The 25,187-nt window shown below is 51.2% G+C and overlaps 1 protein-coding gene across 2 annotated transcripts; it reads right to left on the reverse strand.

The window, feature by feature from the left end:
• Positions 1-274: 274 nt before the first annotated feature.
• Positions 275-24,473, reverse strand: Numbl (NUMB like endocytic adaptor protein). 2 transcript variants are annotated; one of them, XM_059279553.1, is made up of 10 exons: positions 24,351-24,473; positions 20,629-20,713; positions 18,077-18,216; positions 15,997-16,071; positions 15,831-15,905; positions 14,097-14,237; positions 8,277-8,466; positions 5,443-5,748; positions 2,689-2,808; positions 275-1,693 (listed from the first exon to the last, which is right to left on the reverse strand). In XM_059279553.1, the coding sequence occupies exons 1-10, from the start codon at positions 24,372-24,374 to the stop codon at positions 1,029-1,031; spliced, it is 1,821 nt and encodes a 606-aa protein (XP_059135536.1). In that variant the 5' UTR covers positions 24,375-24,473; the 3' UTR covers positions 275-1,028. The 2 variants fall into 2 exon arrangements, with proteins under 2 accessions (XP_059135536.1, XP_059135542.1); XM_059279559.1 differs by lacking the exon at positions 24,351-24,473 and adding an exon at positions 23,464-23,858.
• Positions 24,474-25,187: the final 714 nt, after the last annotated feature.

Consider the following 25,187-nt stretch of genomic DNA (forward strand, 5'->3'; position numbering starts at 1 on the left):
GTGATTAATTCTGGGCTCCCTCTAGTATCCACAAGATAGGTCTGAGGAACACTGCTCAGGGGGATCTTTAAAATGACAAAAGGGGAAAGGGCTTCCTTTCTTTTGAGACAAGGTCTCATGAAATCCAAGATGGCCTCAGACAATGGCAGCTGAGGCTGACCCTGAACCCCAGTCCCGCTGCTTCCAGGTCCCTAATACTGGTATCACAGACAGGGATGGCCATGCTCGGCAGGAGGAAAGTCTCTACAATAACACCCTCCTACACGCACCTCACTTTCCCAATGGCCACCATTATATTTTTCCTTTATTGGCTGTCCTTGTATAATACAAATCTGCAAGTTTAGATACAAAAAAAATCTGGAAATAAAAGATAGAAAAGTACCCGCCAGGCACCCCTTCCTCTTCTTCTGGGACCCTTCCCCAGCGGGCACCAACATGAGGTAACTGAGCGTCTTCATCCCTCCCCCCTCCCCCTCTCCTGGGTCCCCAATCGGGCCCCACCCCGTGATTCCTCGGCCCTCCGGAAGACATGGCCCCCGAATGGGGGAGGGGGCTGGGCAAGCACAGCATTGGCAGTGAACGCAGCGTGGGCAGAGGGGAAGCCCTTGGCTTGTGCTGTGTGTATGGGGCGGGGAGGGGATGACCAGACTTGAGGTGGGCCCAGAAGCGCCCCTAAGTGGACAACCCTCCTCCATCCTGCCCAACACTGGAGGTGGAAGAAACTGGGGAAAGTAGCTTGAACCGAGGGCATTCCGTGTCTGGGGCCAGGGAAGGGGCATCGCCAGCCTAAGTCCGGCAGTGAAATGGTTCCCTTAGCCAGGCTGGGTCCATCCCTGAATTCCATCTTGGTGCAACCTAGGCATCACAATATTGGTTCTGTAGTGGTTTGTGAGGGGTGGGCGGAGAGAAGGGCTTAAAGGGAGCGGTGAGGGGCGCAGCCCGGGGAGCGGCAACAGGGGAGAGGCTGGGCCTCCCCTCCTGAGTGTGGTACACCTGGGGCTGATGGAGTGGGCGTAGGGCAACCTGGGCTACAGTTCAATCTCGAAGGTCTTCTGCAAGTCACCGGAGAAAGGGTTGGAGGGCTTCTCCACAGCGGGTTTGCCTTCTAATGCTGCCCACTGGGCCTCGAAGGGGTCCAACTCAGGGGCTGGGGCAGGCGCTGGCTCTGGGGGCCAAGGGGCCCCATTGGGACGTGGACGGGCCTGGCCACCAGGGGCACTGGGTGCAGCAGGTGGGGGGAAGGCCCCGGCTTTTCCAAGCAGTGTGGCAGGTTGGGGCTGGAGCTGGGCAGCTGAGCAGAAGGCGTTGGCCACCATCTGTGAAGGTGTGATGCCCACCACAGGCACCCGGGGCATGGGTGGATAACCCAGGCCTGGGTAGGCGGGCACAAACGGAGGCTGCATGTGTGTGGGTGGCAGGAACACAGCCACCTGGGCAGCTGCAGTGTCAAAGGGCCCCACTGGGGCAGAAAAGGGTGGAAGGGTGGGGGCCATGGTGGCCATCGGTGGCATGGAGGCTGCTTGCTGCTGCTGCTGCTGCTGTTGCTGCTGCTGCTGCTGCTGCTGCTGCTGCTGCGCTTTAGCTACCTGGGATACTTCCTCCAACCATCGCTCAGCCTCTGAAGGTGTCCGCTTGTGCCCAGGCTGGAAGGCAGCTGCAGGGGGTGCAGAGGGCTCACCCCAGGCAGAAGTCCCTGGAGAGAGGCAAGTGAAAGGTATAGGTTGCCATGAAGAATCCCAGACTAGGAGTCAGTGTGGCCTGGGGATCAGGGCAGCCAGGTTCCACAGCAAGACCGGCTCTGAATCCCAGCTCAGTCCTCACTCGCTGTCCAGATGACCTTAACTCCTAACAGGTTTGCAGTGGGGAGAACGGACAGTTCCAAGACTCCACGGCCCCTGCTGGAAATGTCTAAACAGATCAATGCTCGAGGCCCACACACCCCACTGCCCTTCACGGCCAGTACTGTCTGATGTTAAAGATTCTAACCATCTGGTGGTGGCGCACGCCTTTAATCCCAGCACTCGGGAGGCAGAGCCAGGCGGATCTCTGTGAGTTCGAGGCCAGCCTGGGCTACCAAGTGAGTTCCAGGAAAGGCGCAGAACTACACAGAGAAACCCTGCCTCGAAAAAAAAAAAAGATTCTAACCATCGCCTTAACTCCAGTATGTCTAGGCCTATTTTCAGAGGCTGGGATTCTACGACCGCACATGTCTTTCTCAGACTGTACTACCCAACGCTGGAAGATCTCACTGCCTTGCGTCTGTACTTTACTAAGGTTCTGGGGGCACATGTTTAACCATTGGGCTTCTGAGACACTCCAGAGGTTGGAGAAGCCACGGCTCTCAGGTGATCTGTTGTTCTCAAGGCTCTGATGTGGCCCCGTGGTTCTAAAAGTGAGCCGACAGCACGAAGACAATGCAGGCCTCTGGGGCAGTCCATGGCTAGGTCTGTCGTTCCGTGGTTCCATGACAAGCCATGTCTTCAGGATGATTTCTACTTCTGAACTCATCCCACAGTCCCAAGGCAATACAACGGTTCTACAGTCATCCCGCGGCTCTGAGACAATACACAGTTCTATGACTCTAACCTTGAACCATCCATTCCTGGGACCCCCACGGTGGCCCTTCGCGGTCAAAGGAATGCAGGAGGGCCACTCTGCGTGGCTGCTCCGTGGAAGGGCTGTGCTTACCTGTTGCGGCGGACGGGGGCCCTGATGCTGGCGCTCCCGCACTGGCGAACGATGAGCTGATCTGTGTGCACAGAGCATTGATGCCATCGCTGTCGGTACCAGGAGGCTCCATCTCAGGCACTGTGAAGTCACAGAACAGCAGACATGACATGAGCAAACAGGTCCTGGCCCGCTGCAACCCCGCCTTTACCCTGGTACGACCTGGCCTTCTTTTCCAGAGGTGTGTAGGTCACTAGGTGACCACGGCCACTAAAATAACTGTGCACACGGACGTGTGTGGCCACAGCAAAAGTCAGTATGTGGCATTTGATTCCTGACAGTCACAGGAATCCCAAACCAGGATTTCAAGATCTAAGTGACGACAACCAGAAGAGGTGCTGAAAACTACCAACAATGTGCATTAATTAACTAGTGCATTCTGCCAGATGGACAGTCAAGTGCATGGACCTGAAGGAACGGATGCTGGCTGCATGGATGCTCACAGGCTGGGGGTCACATATCCTACTGCGGAGGTCACCCCTGCAGGCCTGGCTCAACGCACACATCATCGTGGTAGAAATTAAACCATGCCAGCAAGACGGGGACATGGTGGTCTCATAAGAGCCTCGGAGAGACAAAGGCAGTGTTTAGAGAAGCCATAGACCGGCATGTGCAATGCGCAGCAGATCTCTATGCTGTCTTCAAGGGCACGAGGTGAATGTGATGTAGAGACTCAAGTGGGTTTCCAGATCAATTTCTGTAATATCTGCATGTGTTCATCCAAAAAGGCAATGCAGGGTCTGAGGATGTGGCCTCCAAGTGTGATGGAGGTTCAGATGTGTGGTGTTGCTTGAGCGTCTACATGTACACTATAGGTGTGGGGGGGGCGTGGGGGGGTGAGAGAGAGAGAGAGAGAGAGAGAGAGAGAGAGAGAGAGAGAGAAGTGAGAGAGAGAGAGAGAGACTCTGCATGTAGGAGATTTTTGAGTTTGTGAGAAGCTAAGTGTGTGGCATTTTTTTTTAAAGCTTTATTTATTATGTATACAGTATTCTGCCTGCATGCCAAAAGTGGGCGCCAGATCTTGTTACAGATGGTTAAGAGCCACCATGTGGTTGCTGGGAATTGAACTCAGGACCTCTGGAAGAACAGCCAGTGCTCTTAACCGCTGAGCCATCTCTCCAGCCCAGTGTGTGGCATTTTAAACATGTAAATCTGGGCATGTGACTTCTGAGTGCAGACCTCTGGTGTATGTGCGACTTCAGTGTGCAGGTGATTTCCGCACACATGCAACTCTGAGTTTGTGACTTCCAGTGTCTATGGCACGTATGTCAGAACGTGAAATTTCTGTATGGATACTCACTCTCAAGTGAGTGTGCAACTGGCCGCAGGAGTGTGAAGCTCCGACTTGAGCTTGGGAAGCCTGCATCTCAAGCACATGCATGACAGCTCCATGTGTGTTTGATGTCAGGGTGCGTGAAGACAGCAAATGTGAGGGTGTGGCAGCCAAGGAGTGCTGCAGGACATGGAGTATGTATCATTCTCAATATGCACTGTCACCTGCCCTTAGCCCAGCGGAAACAAATTAACATGCTCCCATACCCATCTCCACAGCCAGGGGAGCCCGAGTCCCACATGAGGCACGTGAAAGCAGCAGAAGTCAGACTCTGGCTTCAGGACCTCTCCACAGCCCCTCGCCTGGTTCCCTGTGGCAACAGCATCGTGCTGCACCAAGTGTTTCATTTTCCTGCCCAGAGCAGACATTGCTTTCATAGATAGGATCTTGCTAGGTAGCCCAGGCTGGCCTTGAAATCATGGTCCTTCTGCCTTTGGAGCACTGGAACACCGGTGTGTGCCAGCATGCCTCACTCAGATACTGCTTTTAGGTCACAACAAACAGCACCTCTTTTCTTTCCCTGGCCCAGAACAGACATTAATAATCAAATACAATGCTTCCCCAGCACCCTACCTCCACTGTGCCCTTTGCTTACTACTCTACCCATTACTTGGACAGATTTTGTAATTCTATTGACCAAATTCTGGAAGTCTCCTTTAGGCAAACACAGAACATACAGCAGCTCTCTTTTCTGCCTGGCCCAGGGAAATTTTTGCTCAATTAATCGTGTAGCCTACTGTCGTGCTCCAAATCGATCTCTTTGCTCAAGGCAGACATCAGGGTATCATGATGTGTGCTATCCCTCTACTCTCTCTGACCAAGGCAGACATTGCTAATCGATTGCAATCCTCTCTTTTCCTGAGCCAGAGAGATCCTTTTATTATTCATTTAATACATGTCATAGATATCCATCAAATGTTTGGAAAGAGCATTAAGTTATGGTGCTTTTGTCCTGGACATAAAGGACATCCATGTTGCCTCTTTTCTTTCCCTTGCCCATGGTAGACTTACCTGCCTGAAGCAGGCATGTGTGCCACCTTGCCTCCCCTCCCCCGCCCCCCCCCCCAGTAACAGCAGGAACTATTAACTGATCATGACTGTACTACATATCTATAGCAGACACACTTTTCCCACAGCAGACACGACTTATCAATCATGATTTGTGCTAGCTCTCTTCTGTTCCTTGCTCATGGCAGACATTGTTAATGACCATATGTTCCACATGTTTAACCTTTGCCCCTGGCAGACAGTGCTAATCGATCACACTGTACACCATCTCTCCTCTATCCCTTGCCGCCCCACCCCCCACCCCCCACCCCCACCCCTCCCCCCGTCCGACGGTGCTGATTCTGATGTTCCATCCTCCTGATCCCAGGGCTCACCTGTGCCCTTCACCTGGAAGTCGGTACGGCGCTGCAGTGTGGACGGCAGCTCATTCAACCGCAGGCTCAGTTGCCGTTTGAAGGGGGAGTTCTTCTGGCTGAGCGCTGGGAACCCACGAAAGGATCCCTGGCGAACCAGCTGCTCCAGAGGTGCATGACGCCGGGGAATGGCAGCGGCAGTGGTGCCTGCAGCCACTGGGGTGCCTGCCTCCCCCTTCTCACCAGGGGATGTGGTAGCTGGTGTCGGGGACACATGCCCAGGCTGGGCAGGGCCAGGAGCCACCGCGGGAGCAGCGGCTGCCTCTGCTAAAGACACAAGAGGCAGTTTGTTAGTGACCTCACTTACGGCATTGGAAACCAGGCCCAACAGGCCTCGTGTTTATAGTGCTAGAGATGGAACCCAGGGTGCTGTGTACAGTAGCCAACAGTATGCTAAGCTACACTCCAGCCCCTCACTGGGGGATTCTAGGCAGGGGCTCTACCACCAAGCCACACCCCCAGCCCCTCACTGGGGGTTCTAGGCAGGGGCTCTACCACCGAGCCACACCCCCAGCCCCTCACTGGGGGATTCTAGGCAGGGGCTCTACCACCGAGCCACACCCCCAGCCCCTCACTGGGGGATTCTAGGCAGGGGCTCTACCACTGAGCCACACCCCCAGCCCTTCACTGGGGGATTCTAGGCAGGGGCTCTACCACTGAGCTACAATCCAGCCCCACCTGGTCCCCTACCTTGTGACCCCACACATCCTGTCCCCAAGACTCTGAAAAGTTCATGATTCCCACCCAAGCTAAGATCACTTCCTCAGGAAGCCACTGGGAAATTGTCCTCTAGCCTGACCCTCCACCTCTGTAGCTTCCTGTCCCTGCTCTGTTTCCTCAGCTGCTCTCATCCCCCATGGGCCCTCTCTCCTTTCCTGATCATTTACGTTTACTGGATACATGAACAGCTGTGAGACATTGCCCCAGGAGCCTTGTCAATGTTAACTCATCCACTTCAAACAACCGCTCACATGGTCAAGATTATCGCCATTTTACAGATATGAAAACTGAGTTGATGAATGAAGTCACAGGGCTCTGTAACTTCCTGTGGTCTTTCTCTGTCCCCCCACCCCCGTTTCCCTGTCTCCCACTATTCTGCCCTCCCCCTCTATGCTTCTTTCTCCAGCTGTACCAGTGATTCTAGACTTGATTTGGCTCACATCCTTTCAGAACCCTCCCAATTTGTTTTAACCCCTCAGCCTGGGTTCCCTCCAACCTGGGACCCCCCCCCCACACACACACACACTTTAAGGAAACTTTGGACTCTACATTTCAAAATGCAGGCTCTTTGGGCTGGAGAGATGGCTCAGAGGTTAAGAGCACTGCTTGCTCTTCCAAAGGTCCTGAGTTCAGTTCCCAGCAACCACATGGTGGCTCACAACCATCTGTAATGAGATCTGGTGCCCTCTTCTGGCCTGCAGCCATATATGCAGGCAGAACACTGTATACATACTAAATAAATAAATCTTTAAAAAAAAAAATGCAGGCTCTTCAAGAGCAGGTCCCTTTCCTTCGCCACACACGCACTGCCCTCCTTCAAATCAGAGCCTCACCACAGCTACAGCTTGAGTACCCCAGTTACTCTGGGGCGTGTGTGTGTGGGGGGGCAGGGGCTACTGCTTAGGGCTGCTTTCTCCCATCTTCTGGGACAGGCTGGAAACAGGAAGCCACCTCTCCCCTCATCTCACTGCTGTGTTACTTCAAGAAGTTCCCTGCCCCTCTGTGTTCCAGTGTTCCTGGGCTCCCTCCCCCAGACGACCTTGCAAGGCCAGTGAAGCCATCCATGAGTTCAGTGCTGACAAGCAACTTTGTGTGTGAGGGGTTCTGCTGCCAGGCTAAGTGAGCTAAGTGGGAAAGGCGGTGCCTCAGGCTGGGAGAGGCTCAGCCAGGCAGACCTCACTGTAAACGCCCCTCTGCCTGGGCAAGCAGTGAAGTGCTTTCCACGGTGCAGAGACCCTGGAAATCAGAACGGCCTTTGCACACAGTTCCCTTCGCACACTCAGAAGCTGCACCAGGCACTTCACCTGACGACAATTTTCACACCTTTTTTAAAAGCTGTCTTTTGAATCTTTATTTTTATTTTATGCATATGGGTGTTTTACCTGCATGTGTCTGCGCACATGTGTGCAGTACTCTCGGAGGCCAGAAGAGGGTGTTGGGTCCCTTGGGACTGGAGTTATAGATGGCTGTGAGTTAATGTGTGTGTGTGCGTGAGTGCGTGCGTGTGTGTGTGTGTGTGCGTGTGTGTATCACTTGGCTGTCCTGAAACTCACTATGCAGTGTGTATGTGTGTGTGTGTGTGTGCGTGTGTGTATCACCTCTGTCCTGAAACTCACTATGCAGTGTGTGTGTGTGTGTGTGTGTGTGTGTGTGTGTGTGTGTGTATCACCTGGCTGTCCTGAAACTCACTATGCAGTGTGTGTGTGTGTGTGTGTGTGTGTGTGTGCGTGTGTGTATCACCTGGCTGTCCTGAAACTCACTATGCAGATCAGGCTGGCCTCGAACTCACAGAGATTCTGTCTGCCTCTGAGTGATGGTGTTAAAGGCAAGTGCCCCCATGCCAACTGCTTTACTGAAGCCCTGATTTTGGAGACCGAATGTGCTGTGGTGAGCTCCGCTCAGGTTGGTACCTGTAGAACGCTGTCTCACAAATTCTTAAAATTGAGATTTGCTCTGCAAATGTAGTCAACCTTTGCCGATGGTGCCCTGTCTTGAAAACTACAACTCCTCTGCGGGGATCCCTAGATGCTCTCGCTGCACCTGTGCCATCCCTCCCCAATGCACACAGCACCCACCTTTCTTCTTGTCCCCAGCCTCGCGCTCCGCGGGCCGGCCGCCACCCGACAGGCGGAAGGAGCCCTCTCGGGCGAAGCTGGTGCGGCTGGCGTCAAAGGCGGCCGTGACTCCACACTCCTTCTCCCGCCGCTGCTTCCTCTCCAGGCAGGCGGCAAATGCACAGCCCACAGCGTGGCTCAGCCTCTCACCCTGCAGGAGAGGTGGCCTGGTTAGAAAGGTCACACCAGGCTGGATGTCTGCAGCCAGGGGACGCCAGCTGAATCCCTTGTCTCTCTAGACCTGAGTGCTTATCTGCCAACCAGATGAGCACAGCGTAGAGCCTTGAGCTGGGATGCAGTGGTTACAGGCTAAGACTGTATGTAACTTCAGAACTTCAAAAGCTGAGGCAGGAGGATCTGGAATTTGGAAGCCTGTTTGGGTTAAAGTGAGATCCTACAGCCTCACTCCCTAAACAAGAAGTTAGTAATAGTAGTTCTGGTTACTCGGGAGACTGAGACAGGGCAATCACTTGAGCCAGGAAAATCAGGACCAGCCTGGGCAGAGAGCCCTGCTCAAAAAATTAAAGACATGCTGGGCATGGTGGCACAGTCATTTAATCCCAGCACTCAGGAAGCAGAGACCAGCAGATCTCTGGGAGTTCAAGGCCAGCCTGGTCTAGATAGTGAGTTCCAGGACAGTTTGGGCTACATAGCGAGGCCCTGTCTCAAGGAAAAAGGAAAAAAAAAAAAAAAAAAGAAAAAAAGAATCAATTGTGGAGGCTGGTGAGATGGCTCAGCAGGTTGAGATGTTTCCTGTCAAGTGTGACAATCTCTGTGAGTTCGAGGCCTGGTCTACAGAGTGAGTTCCAGGACAGCCAGGGCTACACAGAGAAACCCTGTCTTAAAAAACAAACAAACAAACAAATGGAAAGAAACAAAAAGAAGGTAGAAAGTGATGAGAAAAGATCTCTCATGCTGACCTCTGGCCTCTACAAGCATATCCACACACAAAAATAAATATAACCACAGAGGCACAAGGTACCTACGCTGGAAATACAAAACACTTCAAAAAAGAAACTAAAGACTGCCTAATAGACAGAAAGATATCCTGTGTCCCTAGACTGGAAGTCAATACAGGAAGACAGCAATACTCCCCAGAGGGAGCTCAGTTAATGAAATCTCTGTGAAACCCAATGGTGTCTGCAGAAATGGAAAAGCTGATTCTGAAATTCACATGGAATTCTGAGGGATCCAGACCAGCCAAGCCAACCTTGAACATAAATCAATCTGCCTGGAGTGGTGTATGCCTTTAATTCTAGCATTTGGGAGGCAGAGGAAGGTGGATCTCTGTGAGTTTGAGGCCAGCCTGGGCTACATAATGAGATCCTGTTTAAACAAACAAACAAACAAACAAAGACAACAAAAAAACAAACCAAGCAAACAAAACTCCCAAAACAAACTAAGCTATTGAGAGATGGGGCCTGGGGGGGTGGGTGGGGGGACCTAGGTAGCCCAGAGTGACCTAGAGGTCATAATATAGCTCATGGGGGGGGGGGTCTTATATTCCCAAATCTCCTGCTTCGAACCATGCCCAAATTCACTGTACAATTCAAAATGGCCAATTTTACATGTTTCACTTCAAAATTTTTAAAAAGTTAAACTGAAGAAATACTAAGAGTTCCATTATTGCTATTTAAAATCTGCCGGACCTGGTGCTTTATGCCTGAAATCCCAGCACTTGTTCAAGGTTATCTTCGGCTACATAGGAAATCTGAGGCCAGCCTGGGCTACATGAGACTCTCTTTAAAAGTCAAAGCAAGTCTGGGGAAGATGACTCGGTCGATAGTGGTGCATGTTCTACAGACGCTGAGGACCTGAGTTTGAATCACTAAGCACCCACATAAAAGGCCAGGCATGGCTCCGCGTAACCTATAACCCCAACCTGAGGAAGAGACCTGAGGTGGGTTCTGAGAACTTCCAGCCTAGCCAAATTGGTGAGCTTCCGGTTCAGTGAGAGACCCTGTCTCAAGGCAACAAGGAAGAGAACAGAGTAATGTTATCAAACTTGAAGGTCACACATGAGTGCCCAAATGAGGTCTGTCTGTCTGTCCTCAAAAGCCAACTAAAGGAGCCAAGTTAAGTGACAAGCAGAAAAAGATGCATTCCGTGTGGCCACATCAGGAGGAAGGGACTGTGGGACCATGTTGAAAACTTGGCTGTGTATGATCACAACGACCCTTGGAGAAGCCACGGTGGCTATCCCCAGAGTGGAGACGTCACTGTGCCCAACATCCCACACACAGCCAGGTGGCTGGACACTGAATCCACACCACCAACCACGGGCAAGCACAGTTTCCAAAAATAGCCACAGCTAATATCTCACCCCATGTGCTCTCCAAAACTCCTCAGTCCCTCAACAGAAGTGGAAGCCATGTCCACACCGCCCACCACCCCCACCTCCACCCTTAACCTGGAAAGGCCTCTGTGGCTCACTGAACACACACAGTCCCTTGGGGCCAGGCTCGGTGATGTCAAAACCATGTCCAAAATGGCCACACAGCTTCAGTCACTTTCCCTCGCTCACATTTGCCTGAGACACACTTTAGAGCCCTCAGTCTTCCTGTGGTATCCATGCTGGAAAGATTTATGGAGGGGTGCTCTGATAGTTTTGGGGGGGGGATTGACCTAGCCAGTCTGCTGATTTAACAGCCCCAGACACTACCTATGAGGTGTAATGAAATGAGAGGCCCTGGAGTCAGGACGCCCCAGCTAGGCCTCCCTCAAATTCTTTTTCTTTTTAAAAAAAAGAAATTAAAGTTTATTATACTTTTTTGGGGGGAAGAGAAATATAAACATCACAGCAGCACCAGTGTGGAGGCCAGAGAACAACTTGTAAGAATTCTGTCTCTTCTTCCATCATATAAATATTCCAGGGATTGAATTTAGGTTGAACCTGGATGAGGGTGGGTACCTTTACTCACTGGGTCATCTTGTGAGCAGATGTTCCAAACACTTTTAATAAACTACATACTTGTAATGAAACTTTTATTCTCTTTTATCTGTTTTCCCCTTACCATTATTGTCTCTTTAAATGCGAAGAGACCTCTAATTTGAAAGCCATTTTGCATAAATTAACAGCCCTGTTACTTTTTTTGCGTGCCTAAGAACTTTCTTTAAGTACACTGAACTAGACAGTCATGCATTAAGTTTATGCTCCGCTTAGGGCAGTGATAATATCCAACAACAAAAGCTCTTAAAAGCACAGGAAGAAAGGAAGAGGTCAAGTCACACACTAAGGAATCTGACTGACATCAAGCTTCTTATCAGAAAAGAACCTTTTTTTTTTCTTTTTCTTCGAGACAGGGTTTCTCTGTGTAGCTTTGCGCCTTTCCTGGAACTCGCTTTGGAGACCAAGCTGGCCTCGAACTCACAGAGATCCGCCTGGCTCTGCCTCCAAAGTGCTGGGATTAAGGGCGTGCACCACCACCGCCCTCAAATTCTTAAAAACTCTAGAGAGAGGGCCAGCAAGATGGCTCAGTGGGTAAAAGCACTTGGAATGAAGGTCGATGACCTGAGTTCAATCCCCAGGACCCACATAGTAAGAGAGAACTGACTTCTGGAAGTTCTGGAAGTTGTCCTCTGATGGTCACATGCACTGTGGTCCACGTGTACTTGGCGCGCGCGCGCACACACACACACACACACACACACACCACAAAGTAAATAATTAAAAAAAAGAAGTAAGTGTAATTATAAGCTACAGAATTTCAGAGCAATTTGTTACAAAGTCAAGCAGATAACTGATAAAACCATTATATTCTCCTCCCACCACACACAAGGAATAAAATAAAATATTGCAATTTTTTAACATTATGTGTGTGTGTGTGTGTGTGTGTGTGTATGTGTGTGTATGTGTGTGTGTGTGTATTAGGTCAGAGGACAGCATGTGGGAGTTGGTTCTCTATTTCCACCATGTGGATCCTGGGGGTTGAACTCAGGGAGTCAGGCTTAGCAGCAATCAACTTTACCCACCATGCCATCCCTCAAGTTCCAAATAAATCTTTTTTTTTTTTTTTTTTTTTTTTTTGGTTTTTTGAGACAGGGTTTCTCTGTATAGCTTTGTGCCTTTCCTGGAACTCACTTGGTAGCCCAGGCCGGCCTCTAACTCACAGAGATCCACCTGGCTCTGCCTCCCAAGTGCTGGGATTAAAGGCGTGCAACACCACCGCCCGGCCCAAATAAATCTTAATGTATTTTTTTTTTTTTTTTTGGTGGTTTGTTTGTGTTTTGGTTTTTTTTTTTTTTTTTTTTTTTTTTGGTACGTGGTCTCTCTATGTAGTTCTGGATGGCCTGGAATTCAATCCAGGCTGGCCTTGAACTCACAGAGATCTACTTGTCTCTTCCCAGCAAGTGCAGGGATTAAAGGTGGGTACTACCACACCCAGACTACTTTAAAAAAAGGTATTTTATTTTTATGTGTATGATAGTTTTGCCTGTGTCTATGTAAGTGTACTATGTGCATGCCTGGTGTCCACAGAGGCTAGAAGAAGGTACCAGATGCCCTGGAACTGGAGTTGTGGATGGTCGTAAACTGCTGTGTAGGTGATAGGAATGAAATCCTGGCACTATGCAACAGAAACAAGTGCTCTTAATTGCTGAGCCATCTCTCCAGACCCCCCAAATATCTTTAAAAATAAATAAATAATTCCGAAAAAAAGAAAAGAACCACAAACAAAGTATACTGAGGCTGAAGGAATCCTGGAAACGATCAAGACATTGAGAAGGTCCCAAGGGAGCCTCCTGGGGCAGAAAACTATCTTGACTACAGTGTGCCTGATGCATAAGCAAAATTTTGTGGAACTGCTGAGCTTGAGAGTGAATGCCTTCTGTAATCCTGACATTTAAGGGACAGAGACAGGAAGATCAAAAGTTTGAGGCCGCTGGGCGGTGGTGGCGCACGCCTTTAATCCCAGCACTCGGGAGGCAGAGCCAGGCAGATCTCTGTGAGTTCGAGGCCAGCCTGGGCTACCAAGTGAGTTCCAGGAGAGGCGCAAAGCTACACAGAGAAACCCTGTCTCGAAAAACCAAAAAAAAAAAAAAAAAAAAAAAGTTTGAGGCCAAGGGCTGGAGAGATGGCTCAGTGGTTAAGAGCGCTTGCTGCTCTTGCTGAGGATCTGGGTTCTTTTCCTAGCCCCTGAATCAGGCAGCTCACAACTGTCTGAGACTCCAGTTCCAGGAATCTGATGCCCTCTTCTGGCCTCTGTAGGTATCTGCAATGCACATGGTACACATACATACAATCAGGAGTGCACACACACAATAATACTAAAACTGGTAAGTGTGTGATGATAACCAATGTCTTCCTTGGTGCTTGGTATGCATGAACTAACCCACTCACATCTCAGACTCCTCCACATTAGAGACTATGCACACCTCCTTTTTTTTTCTTTTTTCAAGACAGAGTTTCTCTGTGTGACAGCTTTGGCTGTCCTATAACTTTCTTTGTAGATCAGGCTGGCCTTGAACTAACAGAGATCCGCCTGCCTCCCAAGTGCTGGGATTAAAGGTGTGCGCCACCACAACCCAGCTGTTTTGTCTTTTAAGACAGGGTTTCACTGTGTAGTTTTGGATAACCTAGAGCTCACTAAGTAGACCCCAGGCTGGCCGCAAACTCATAGAGAGCCACCTGCCTCAGCCTCCAGAGTGCTGGAATTCAAGGCACCACCATAACCTGCACACACTTCCTTCTTGAGATGAGAGGCCCAGGTACAAAGAGGCCCAGCACTTGTGCCCAGGGCATGCAGACTGAGGGAGAGAACCCCAGCTGCTTGCAGTACTCACGGAGTCCTTGAGTGCCAGGAAGCAGTGGCAGATCCAGCGGCGTGTGGTGCCATCGCGACATATGTAGGAGAAAGCCTTGTCCAGGTTTCGGTCAGGAGCGCAGAAGGAGACCTTCTCGATGGTCTGGTCTACAAGAAGGTCCTAGGAAGGGTTGAGGAGGCAGGCAGTGTAAACCGTCTCTCCTGCGTGCATCGGTGACATGATCTCATCCTGAATCAAATGTGGACCTAGCTGTCATGGAGACAGCCATGGGCCAGCCTGTCCCAGGATCATGATTCAGCCTGTCAGATCCATCTGAGATGGAGGAGACAGCCTAGAGGCACAGTCAGGCTATTAGGAGAAAGACTCCACTCCAGCGCCTGCAGGAGCCAGGAAGTACCATTTAACCCAGACTCTAGGAGAGCTTTCTGGAGGCAGAATTAATTAGGCAAGAAGGCAGGGAACAGCATTCAGGCAAAGGAACTGCCTGTGCAAAGGTGACTCAACACCCCCAGCATGTCCTGGGCACCTCCAGGCTGGCGTCAGGGGAGGCAAAGGGGAGCAAATACCCAGAGCCTGAGGCTCAGGTGATAGTTCAGTGGCACAGCTGTTGGCCTAGCATGGACGAAGACCTGGTTCTAGAATCCTCACTCCCCTATCTCAGAAAAAGTCCCAGATCCTGGATCCTGGGGATCTTGTCTAAACACAAAATATGGCTGGGATATGCTCAGGTGGTAGAGTGCTTGCCTAATACACAGGAAACCCTAGGCCGCATCCCCAGCACAGCAGGGACCAGGCATGGTGATGAATGCCTGCCATCTCAGCATTTGGGAGGTATAGGCAAGAGGTCCAGAAGTTCAAGACCATCTTTGGCAAAATAGTGAGTTTGAAGCCAGCCAGGGTTATGCCATGCCCTGTTTCAATTAAAATAAAACCAAAACCATGTTGGTATGCCAAGTTTTTATTTATTTATTTTTTAATTTTTTTTTCAGCATGAAGCTCAGGCTGGCCTTGGATTTGTAATCCTCCTGCCTCAATTTCCCTAGTGCTAGAATCACATACCTGCACCACCACACCCCAGCTCCTGGCAGAAGTGTTTTTGGTGGTCCCCCACTTTTTCCACTGTGTGTAGGGGGAACATGTATGTGTGCATGCATATGGAGAGCCAGGGCTGAGATTGGTAATCCTCAGCCACCCTTCCATCTTAATCATTGAGACAGGGTCTCTTAATCAAACCCAGAGCTCACTGATACGGCTAGTCTCACTAGCCTGCTTGCTCTGGAGATTTTAGAGACTGGATTTACAGATGGGACACTAGCACTCACATCCTTACGCCTCCACGGCAAGGGCTTTAACTACTGTACAATCCTTCCAGCCCGATTTTACAGCTCACGAACACAGACTTTATGATTTGATGATAGATACGGTCTATTACCAGCCCTATTGTTTTTTTTTTTTTTTTTTTTTTTAAGAAGAGGCACCGGGAGCCCAGTGGGGGTTAAATCTTGTGCCCAGGGTTTCTCAGTTGGTGCGGGGGTGGCTGGGGTTGATGCTGAGGTGGCTGCTCCAGTTCGTGCACTCACCCACCCACTCTCCATACCAGCTCTCAAATAACCACAGCCCTCATTCCTGAATTAGGACTGCAGTCAGCCTAGCTGATGCAGGAACACATGGCAGAGTCTAGAAGGCCCCCTTGGGAGGAATACCCCAGGGCTGGTGGGAAGCCTTCCTCCGCCCCGAATACAGGCCTCCTACCTTGGTCTTGTCATCCACCACTCGGAGCCCGTCAGCTGACACCCACAGCACAGACTTCACAGACTTCCGGCCCATCTGGGGTGAGGGCAGGGAACAGAGGGGCCTGGTCAGGGTTACCTCTTCCAGTCTGCTCTCGCCTCCTCCCTGGATCCAGCCCCTCACTCACCGCCTTCAACTTCTTCACGGCATCTTCACAAACATGCATCCCCCGGGACTCCTCTACCTCCACGTGGCCCAGGTACTTGGGTGGGGGGAAGGGAGGAAATGAAATAAACACAGTAATCAATCATTCTCAGCATCACTGAGCATCTCCACATTCAGGGACACAGTTCTCAGCTCATCGGGTGTATTCATTCACTCTGCACGTCCAGTCCATAAGGTAGGAACCACATTCCTAGCCCAGACACACAGCTGAGAAAAACATACAGCAGATTTGTGTCCGGCCTCTGTCGCTGGAACCGTCACACCGCACTCGGCCTTCCGAGGGCCAGCGTGCTTCTGTGTGCCTGAGGACATGATGGAGGTCACAGGCTGCTCTACCTACCCTGACATCAGTTCAACAGAACACAGGCCAGTGCTGGAAATGTAGCTCAGTGGTGGGCTGCTTGCCTAGCACGCACAAAGACATTGGTTTTGGTTTTTGTTTGTTTTGTTTTTTCAAGACAGAATTTCTCATGTAGCCCTGGTTGTCCTGGAACTCACTCTGTAGACCAGGCCGGCCTCAGACACCCAACTGCCTCTGCCTCCTCAATGCTAGGATTCAAGGCATGTGCCACAGGCAGATCTCCGAATTGGAGGCCAGCCTGGTTTACAGAGTGAATTCCAGGACAGCCAGAGCTATACAGAGAAACCCTGTCTCGTGTTTAAAAAAATAAAAAGGCATATGCCATGATGCCTGGCTAAGGTAATTGGTTTAATCCCTAATGTGCACACGTGAAAACATACACACACACACACATACACATCAGTGCCCACCCTTCCTCCTATAATGTCAAATGGAAATCAGGGTTCCCTGCTGATGCAATGACTGTCCCCAGAATCTCCAGTGAGACTAAACTTGATTGCCCAGAGTTGCAATTTTAAGCTTTTGGTTGTGTCCTCATACCTCCCCGCTCCTCATGCTGGAGATGGAATCCAGGGCCTTCCACATGCTAGATAAGCATTACCACCAAGCCATGCCCCCCAGGTCCTCAATGGGAGATCCTAGGCAGGTACTCTCCCACTGAGCCAAGCCCCAGCCCCTCACTGGGGGATTCTAGGCAGGGGCTCTCCCACTGAGCCAAGCCCCAGCCCCTCCCTGGGGAGTTCTAGGCAGGGGCTCTACCACTGAGCCACACCCTCAGCCCCTCACTGGGGGATTCTAGGCAAGTATCTTCTGCTAAGCCACACCCCAGCCCTGCAGTACAAAGGTGGTAAGTATGGTTTCATTTAACAGATGCCCCCTTACTAACTGACATTCTTTCCCCACTTTCCCCAGCACTTTCTGTGCCTGCCACATGAACCCCTCACATTTTGGGTCCATTTCTAGGGAAGAGAAAATCAGGCTGCGGACCTAGCCTTAGTCTCCCAGATGAGAAGGGAGAAGGGCTGAATCCCACAGCTCAGGCCCCGAATCCAATTATCTCCCTGGAGAGTGGAATATGTCTTAAACTAGAATGCCCAGAACAAGAAAAGAGCCTTGCAAACGTTGCCAACCTTTTGTGACCTTCTAGTGCATGTTATCTGTGAGCCCCTGAGGACTTGGGTGACAACTCTCTACCCTGCAGAATTATCCCCAAGTAATATATGGTGTAAGACAGAATGTGTTAGGAATGCTGTCAGTGCAGGGGAGGTAGGAGTATCTTGAATCCAGGCCAGCTTGAGCTACAGCGTAAGTTCAAGGCCAGCTTGAGCAACTTAATGAGTCAGAGCCTGAAAATGAAAAAGGAGGGTTGTGGAGTGTGTGTGTGTGTGTGTACAGCTCAGTGGCTAGAGTCTTGGCTGCAAGCAGGGCCTCATGGTCCAATTCTACAAAAGTGATTGGGGCATGTTCTAGGACTGAAGGCAAGTGCCACCGTGCCAGTGTGTTTTATACCAACATGGAAAGTCTGGAAGTCACAGCACACACAGCTCATAACACACAGCTCCACAATGCAGATCTCACAGCAATGAGCTTTTGATAATTTTTGCCCAGTGCCCCAGGATCATCAAGCACACAATAGGCACAAAACAAGTGACCTAGTCTACCACCCACCCCGTGTACTCACCCTCACAGGGAAGCTGCATGTGCCCTTGCGCACCGCATCCTCGTCCGCCTGCCACTGGTGTGGACGCGATGCCTCAGGCACATAGGCTGGCTTTCTCCGCCGCAGACTCTGTCGTAACTTGTTCATGGTGCCCGCCCCGTCTAGTGACACAGGAAAGGAGTATGGGTCAAAGATGGAGGTAAGAGCTATGGAAAGGAGGCTACAGCGTTAAGGGCTTGCTAGATGAGCAGGTGTAGGTGAGTAGCTCTGCTTGGTGGATATTGGTTATGTAGAGGATTCCAGAGTTGGACATTCAGAGCTTTGGGGACATGCGGCAAGGGACATGGAGGTCTGGGAGGGTGGAAAAGCAGGTCATGGGCTTTGGGGGTTCTGAGGTTTGGGGTATCATGGGAAAGAACCACAGAGAGCCAAAGAATGAGAGGTCAGGACACTGGAGTTTGAGGACTAGGGGTCATAATGTCAAGGGTGTTGAGGATATGAGGGTCAGTGAAGAAGGTAATCAGAGGTAAGAACATGTAGCTAGGTAAACATGTAGCTAGCACTTGGCTAGCACCCAAGGTTAGAGGTTCAACTCCAAGTTCAAGGGTGAAAGGAGAGAGACAGAGACAGGGAAAGAGAGGGAGAGGGAGAAAGAGCGAGGGAGAGGGAGAACAAGAGAGCGAGAATATGAGTGAGAGAGAAAGAATGTAACATATGTACAGGTCTCTGACAACTGAGTACAGATTAAGTGGGGCCTCAGGGGTGGTGTGTGCTCATAACAGTCAGAGGTAGTGTGTGTCTGGGAGGCAGGCTGTATAAAGAATCCTTGGATGAATGATTGTTCGTGTGTCTTTGTGTGCTGTCTGTAAGGGACTCCGCATCCCCAAGAGTGGGTTGTGATCTGTGAACACAAGTCTCTGGAGATTTCTGCTGAAGGGCATGCATGTCTGAGTGCCCACACGTGTGCACTGGTGCACGCTATGTGCCTCTGTATAGTTACTGTCTATGAGAGCTTGGATTTTCTGTGCATGTTGCTGTGGCTGGATTGTTGGCCCTGAAGGGGTGTATCATGACTGTTTTCCACAGAGCAATGTTTCTATGAGAGGGTATGACTATTGTCCTTTACAGATGTTGCCTCTGAGAGTGTGAGTCCAAGAGGGAGCTGTTAGTAAGACTGTATGAAGGGGGCTTTTGGTGAGGGTGTTGATGCTTTTATTTGCTTTCTCAATTAGGCCACTCCAGCTGTGTCTGCTGAATGTTGTGAGAGCCCATTTGATGTTCTGCCATCTACTCTTCCATCTGCTGCTCGGTATTTATCGTTTTACTTTTGCTTGCTATATATTCAATAAGCTCACTCATTCAAAACCCAAAGCAGGGCTATCCCAGGTCATTCTCCGGGCTGACAGCATGTCTGTAAGGCAACGCTGTGTGTAGCTGGATTGAGACCATGGCCATCGGAGTGATTTCTGACTGAGTGGCTGTTGTCTGAGAGTGCTGAGTACCGTTTGTGAGAGTGTGAGCAAAAACGTGGCGCTTTCGGGGTTCACGGGTGCTGTTGGTGAGGCTGTCGGTCTACAGAAGTGGAGCTGTCAGAGCTGAAGTCATAGCAGAGCTGACTGCTAACGTGCAGGCAGCCCTGTGTTCCATCTCCAGCACTACATAAGCCAGGCATGGTGGCGCCTTCAGTTCTAGCACTTGAGAGTAATGGAGGCAGAGGTATCAGTTCAAGGCCACCCATGGTAACATAGTGAGTTCAAAGCCAGCCTGAGATAAAGGAGACACTGCTGTCTGGATCTGTGGGTCTGTGCATACTAGGTGGGGACTGTCAACGTGTATCTCCTCTTCCTCCTCTTCCTCTTCCTCCTCCTCCTCATCTTACAATGTATCCCTGGCTGGCCTAGAAGTTGCTATGTAGACCAGGCTGACAAACTCAGAGAGTTCTGCCTGCCTCTGCCTCCTGGTGTTGGGATTATAGGCAAACACCAACATCTTACAACTTTAGAGATGGGTCTCACGGAGCCCATGTTGGGCTCAAGCTTGCTAGGTAGCTGAAGCTGGACTTGAACTCCTGATCCTTGTGCCTCAGCCTCCCAAGCGCTGGGATTAGAGACCCTCATGTGTTTCTAAGAATGGGTGTATAGTGAGTAAGTGCCGGTGGTTGCCTGTGTGTATCTGGGGGGGTCTGTAGACATGTGCATATGGACACATGTGTCTGTGTGTTAGTGTGAATAAGCAGCTACTTAAGGAATCCGGAAGTGTGCTTGTTGCTGCATTTTGACAAGCATGTGGAGATCATCTATGTATGTAGCTTGAACTATAAATCTATGGGTGTGTGAGGGTCTGAGTGTGTATGCCTGCAAGAGTTTAATCTGCATATAATCACTGCGTGTAAGAGGCTGTTGGCGTCTGTAGGTGAAAGTTTAGGATCCGTGTCTGGGACTGTGGGGGCTTTGGTGGTCACTGAGTATGCAATGAAGCCGGTGTGACAGTGGTTGGCAGCTCCTCCAGTCACACTAGTCACAACCATGATCCAAGTGCGATACAAACTGTCCTTTGTTAAGCTGGTCACTCACCTGACTCCGTCCTGAAGGTTTCAGGGGGCCCCGAGGCCCCACAGGGGGCTGGGGACGAATGCTGATCAGGTCTCCTGGGTCCACCCTGCTCAAGGGAGTGAGGAGATGAGAAGTTTGTTGAGGGGGATTGAGTGCCCTACTCAACCCCCACCTTGGACTTTAGCCAACCCCCTCCATCTCAGGCTCCCTAGGAAGAACCCTGGTAGTCATAGCAACTGTCACTAGGGAGACCAGCCACCTGGTTCTAAGGGCCCAGGAAGGAGTAGGTGTGTTGGGGGACACTGATGGGTCCCTCAATACCCACAGGGATGATGTGAAGTGAGTGGCTGTGCCCTCTAGTGTCATGTCCAGGATTATACACAAACATAGCCACTCACATCTGGCAGCCAACAGTTTTCTTAGCCATTTGGTCACAGCTCAGCATACTTTATGACACAGACATCATAACAGCTATACACCTCAGGTCATATGACACAACCGTCACTAGCATCTGGCCACATGTTTGTGTTCACCAGCATGCACAGCTCTACTATGGCCATTTGTCCACATGCATGTATGTGTCTCAGCCCACATAGGCACCTGCTCATACCAACAACTGATACTGTTCACTCCTTTTCTTAGCTATGTACAATGAGCTGGGCCAGGCACACGCATAAGGTTGATACATATCCAACTATACCTCATGACAGTTGTGTCTCCTAAGGCACACACCCCAGGTAGAAACACAGATCAGTCACCTATTTGGTCACCCATACAGTGGCACAATCACATCTGCATACACTCCCACACCTACAGGGACTGAGGCACACTGGCCTTCCCAAGTCCCGTTCTCCCCCCTCGCCACCCCAGTCACACACAGCTGTAGCTGCATAAGGCCATTCAACCTCAAACAGTATCAGTTACATCAATACACCTTTTTTTGGTTCCACACTTTCACAGAGCCACACATGACGAGTGACATGTCCACATTTGGTCATCATAGCCATGACATACTCTTCTATGGCGACCACTGTTACGTACAAACCACTCTAAACACAGCCGCACACTGCAGATACTGATGGCCACAGCCCGAGCATTACAGACACAGCATACAATCAGCCAAAGGTTGAGGGACCCAAGGATGGCTGCCCTTTGACAGGCACATACATAACAGAAGCAGTTGTGTATGGAGTCACTCTGCATCAGTGCTGATGGTGCCCAGCCATCTGTCATGTTGGTGTCCCATACACAGCAGTACCATGTCACCCTATCACAGAGAAACAGTCTCCATGAGGATTCAAGTCACGTAGACAAGAATGTGGCCACATATAATCAATCACTACCCTACGTGGACAGATAGACAAAGTCACAGCCCCACTAATATCAAAATCTCACACACAGAAGCTTAAAACACCTTCAAGAGGACCCCGGTTCAAACTCCAGCACCCCACATGGTAGCTCATACCTGTCTGTAACTCCAAGATCTGACACCCTCACACAATCATGCAGTCAAAACACCAATGCACATAAAATAAAAATAAATAAATTCCTTTCTTAAAAAACCAGGCGGTGGTGGCGCATGCCTTTAATCCCAGCACTCGGGAGGCAGAGCCAGGTGCATCTTTGAGTTCAAGGCCAGCCTGGTCTATAGAGCGAGATCCAGGACAGGCACCAAAACTACACACAGGGAAAAGCTGTCTCAAAAAACCAAAACAAACAAACAAACAAAAAAAAAAAACTTAACTTAAAACACACAATTCAATTCTCCACATCACATATACATAGTTAGGTGTACACATAAATGGAATGACCTAGTCATAGCATTTATAGCTGGCTTTCCATGGAAAACATGGTCCTAGACACAGCGTATATAGTCACTTCATCACCAAGTCACATAGACACACACATACGCACACACACTTTCACAGTCTAGGACACCAGCATAGAGTCACCCAGGGTCACAGACAACTGGGTCATACACACACAGGCACACACACACACACACACACACACACACAGAGGAATAGAAGCCAGTCTCCTCCGTACTCCCAGTGCACACAGGCAATATCCATAGCTTGAGTCCCATACAACTAACCTTTCGGAACAGACAAGAGTTTCAGATATTCACAACTCAAATCACATATAGGTGCCTGTCGTACATACTCAGTATCACACAGCTAGGTGGAGAGCCATTTATACAGCCCCAGTCACATATACAGACATGGCTAGGAACACACAACCACCGTCATACACACCGCCATCCCACAGACCCAGTCACACAGGCACAATATGACTTCAAATACAATGGCACTCACACACCCAGAGTTGCACTGAATGCAGTGTCACTCACATCTACAAAATCAGTCAGACATAAGCACAGCCTTGTGCCACATATGGCCACAGTCACAGTCACAATTCTACTTACACACTGTCACAACTCCACCCACATCTTCAGTCAGACACACACATGAGTCCAAACCCAACACAGATGTTGACACATACCAAAGCACGAGTGCACACGCGTGCACACACACACACACACACACACACACACACAGGGTCACAAAAGACATGACCACAGATACAACCTCCCAATCACGCATCCATCTAAACATAATCTAAAAAGTAGAGGAGCCTGAACAGTGAGCAGCTGTCATTCACATCCACAGTCACACAAACACTGGGGTCACACACACACCACCACGGACACTACCACATCCAACCACAAGCATGCAGATAGACAACGTAGGATTCCTTATCCTTGCCAGCTGCAAGGCAAGCACACACACAGTCACACCAACACCAGGTCACACTTCTAGCCACCTCCCCAACCCTTGCACCCTCCCCACCCCATACCACACACAAAGCCGCTGGTCACCACAGAGGCTGCAGACAGGTTTCCACCGGGTCTCTGGGGAGCCGCCCCCAGCCCAGGCTGAATTCTGGAGTCTGGGGGGTTAGGTCTGGCAAGAGAAAGCTGAGCATTGTCTCCGGGTGGGGCCTCTCTTAGACAGCTGAGCAGCCCTAGGGACAAAGGGGGTGGCCTAGGAGACCAATGTCTTGAGACCCCTGACTAAGCATGGGGTGGAGGTGGGGGTAGGGGAATGCCTGAAATTCTCCTTATTTTATTCACGCTAGGGTGGAGTTCCAGACACAGGGACCTTGTTTTGAGAAGGGGATTTGCCTGGGACACCGCCCAAAGGCTGAGGGGAGGGGGGGGCAGGCTGGAACCAGGACCCCTGGGAGTAGACAGTACTTGGACGAACCCCCACCCCCCTCAGCCTTGGCCTTGGCAGCCGTATCCAGGGACCTCATCTTCAAGACCTCAACCAGGGTTGTTGTGTTCGACGAACCCCTCTGGCAGGGAAGAGTACGGATTTTGTCTGGAATCGGCTCAGTTAAGGCCTTAGCTTGATAAAAAAGGAACTGTGTCCCGGACCCTGAACACCAAACCTTGCCCAGGGAGTTATACCTAGAATTTATGTAGCCCTGTCCTTGATTTGGGGGGAATCTATATCGCAGGATCCCTATTTCCAGGGCCTTCGCAGAGATGGCCTGCGCTGGAGACCCCAGTCTGGCAGGTTTGGGATTGCCAGGAGCCTGTTCCCAGACCCCCACCCAGGACCACCCTCTCCAGCCTTGGCATCTTCTTTCCATCCGGGCGCTGCTGCCGCCTCCCACCCTCCGCCACATCAGCAGCGGCGCCGCCCCCGGCCCGAGCCCCCCTCGCCCGCCCTTCTCACGCTGGCCGCCGCGCTGCGGGACATCCAGGGCCCGGGCGCCCCCGCCTCCCGCGGCCCCGGCTGGGCCCGGCTTCCTGAGTGCTGCTGCTGCTGTGGCGGCGGCGGCTCGGTCTGACGCGGGCCGGGCCCGGGGCCGGCGGCTGGTGCGGGATGCAAGCGCGCGAGCCAGCTCGGCTCCCCGGAGGATTCCGTTCCGGGGGCGGGGGAGCATCCCTCTGGCAGCGCCCCGCCCCTGCCCCGCCCATTGGCCCGCCGCCTGCTGTATATGCAAAAGAGACCCCGCCCTCCCGCGGACCACGCCCACACACAAACACTACCCCGTCTCCTCCCATGCAGAGGCCCGCCCCGCCCCGCCCCGCCCCTTGGCCTGGCCTTGTGGGAACCCGCTCTCATCCCTGGTGGACTGCCTCTCTGGTTCAGGCATAGGTTCTATTTCCTTCCATAACCCCTGACCTCAGATCCCCTATGGTTCTGCTTCTGAAGAATTGCTTTAGGAGGCGCCCTGACGTCCTCAAATCTTAACCCCACGGTTCTCCCGGCCCGGCGGGGGCGGGCAGAAGCGGTGACGAGGCACTTTTTGCAGGCGAGGCGAGGGGAGGGGGAAGGAACAGACCCCGGCATCCTGGAGGGAGATCACTCTGGCTTGCGGAGAGAAGGCATTGGGCTAGGACCAGGTCCTAGTTCTGGACTCTGCTGCACCCCCACTCCGGTCTTGTGGGTTTGGCAAAGCAGCTGGTAGGGGCATTAGGGCCCATTAGCAAAGGCGAGGTTGTCAGGAGGGAGCCTGAAGCTGGGGGTGGGGGGCGAGTTTGTGTGATAGGAGGGTACTTCTCAGCT

Source organism: Peromyscus eremicus, chromosome 1 (genome assembly GCF_949786415.1).
Source record: "Peromyscus eremicus chromosome 1, PerEre_H2_v1, whole genome shotgun sequence".
Lineage (NCBI taxonomy): Eukaryota > Metazoa > Chordata > Mammalia > Rodentia > Cricetidae > Peromyscus > Peromyscus eremicus.

What these genes read in the sequence shown, in the direction of transcription:
- Numbl (XM_059279553.1), bottom strand. Translation starts at nt 24,374, where the DNA reads ATGTCCCGCAGCGCGGCGGCCAGC. An exon ending in TGGTGGATGACAAGACCAAG is followed by an intron (nt 14,238 to 15,830) that starts GTAGGAGGCCTG and finishes AACCCTTCCTAG; the next exon opens with GACCTTCTTGTAGACCAGAC. An exon ending in GGCTGGGGACAAGAAGAAAG is followed by an intron (nt 5,749 to 8,276) that starts GTGGGTGCTGTG and finishes TTGTGTCTTTAG; the next exon opens with CAGAGGCAGCCGCTGCTCCC.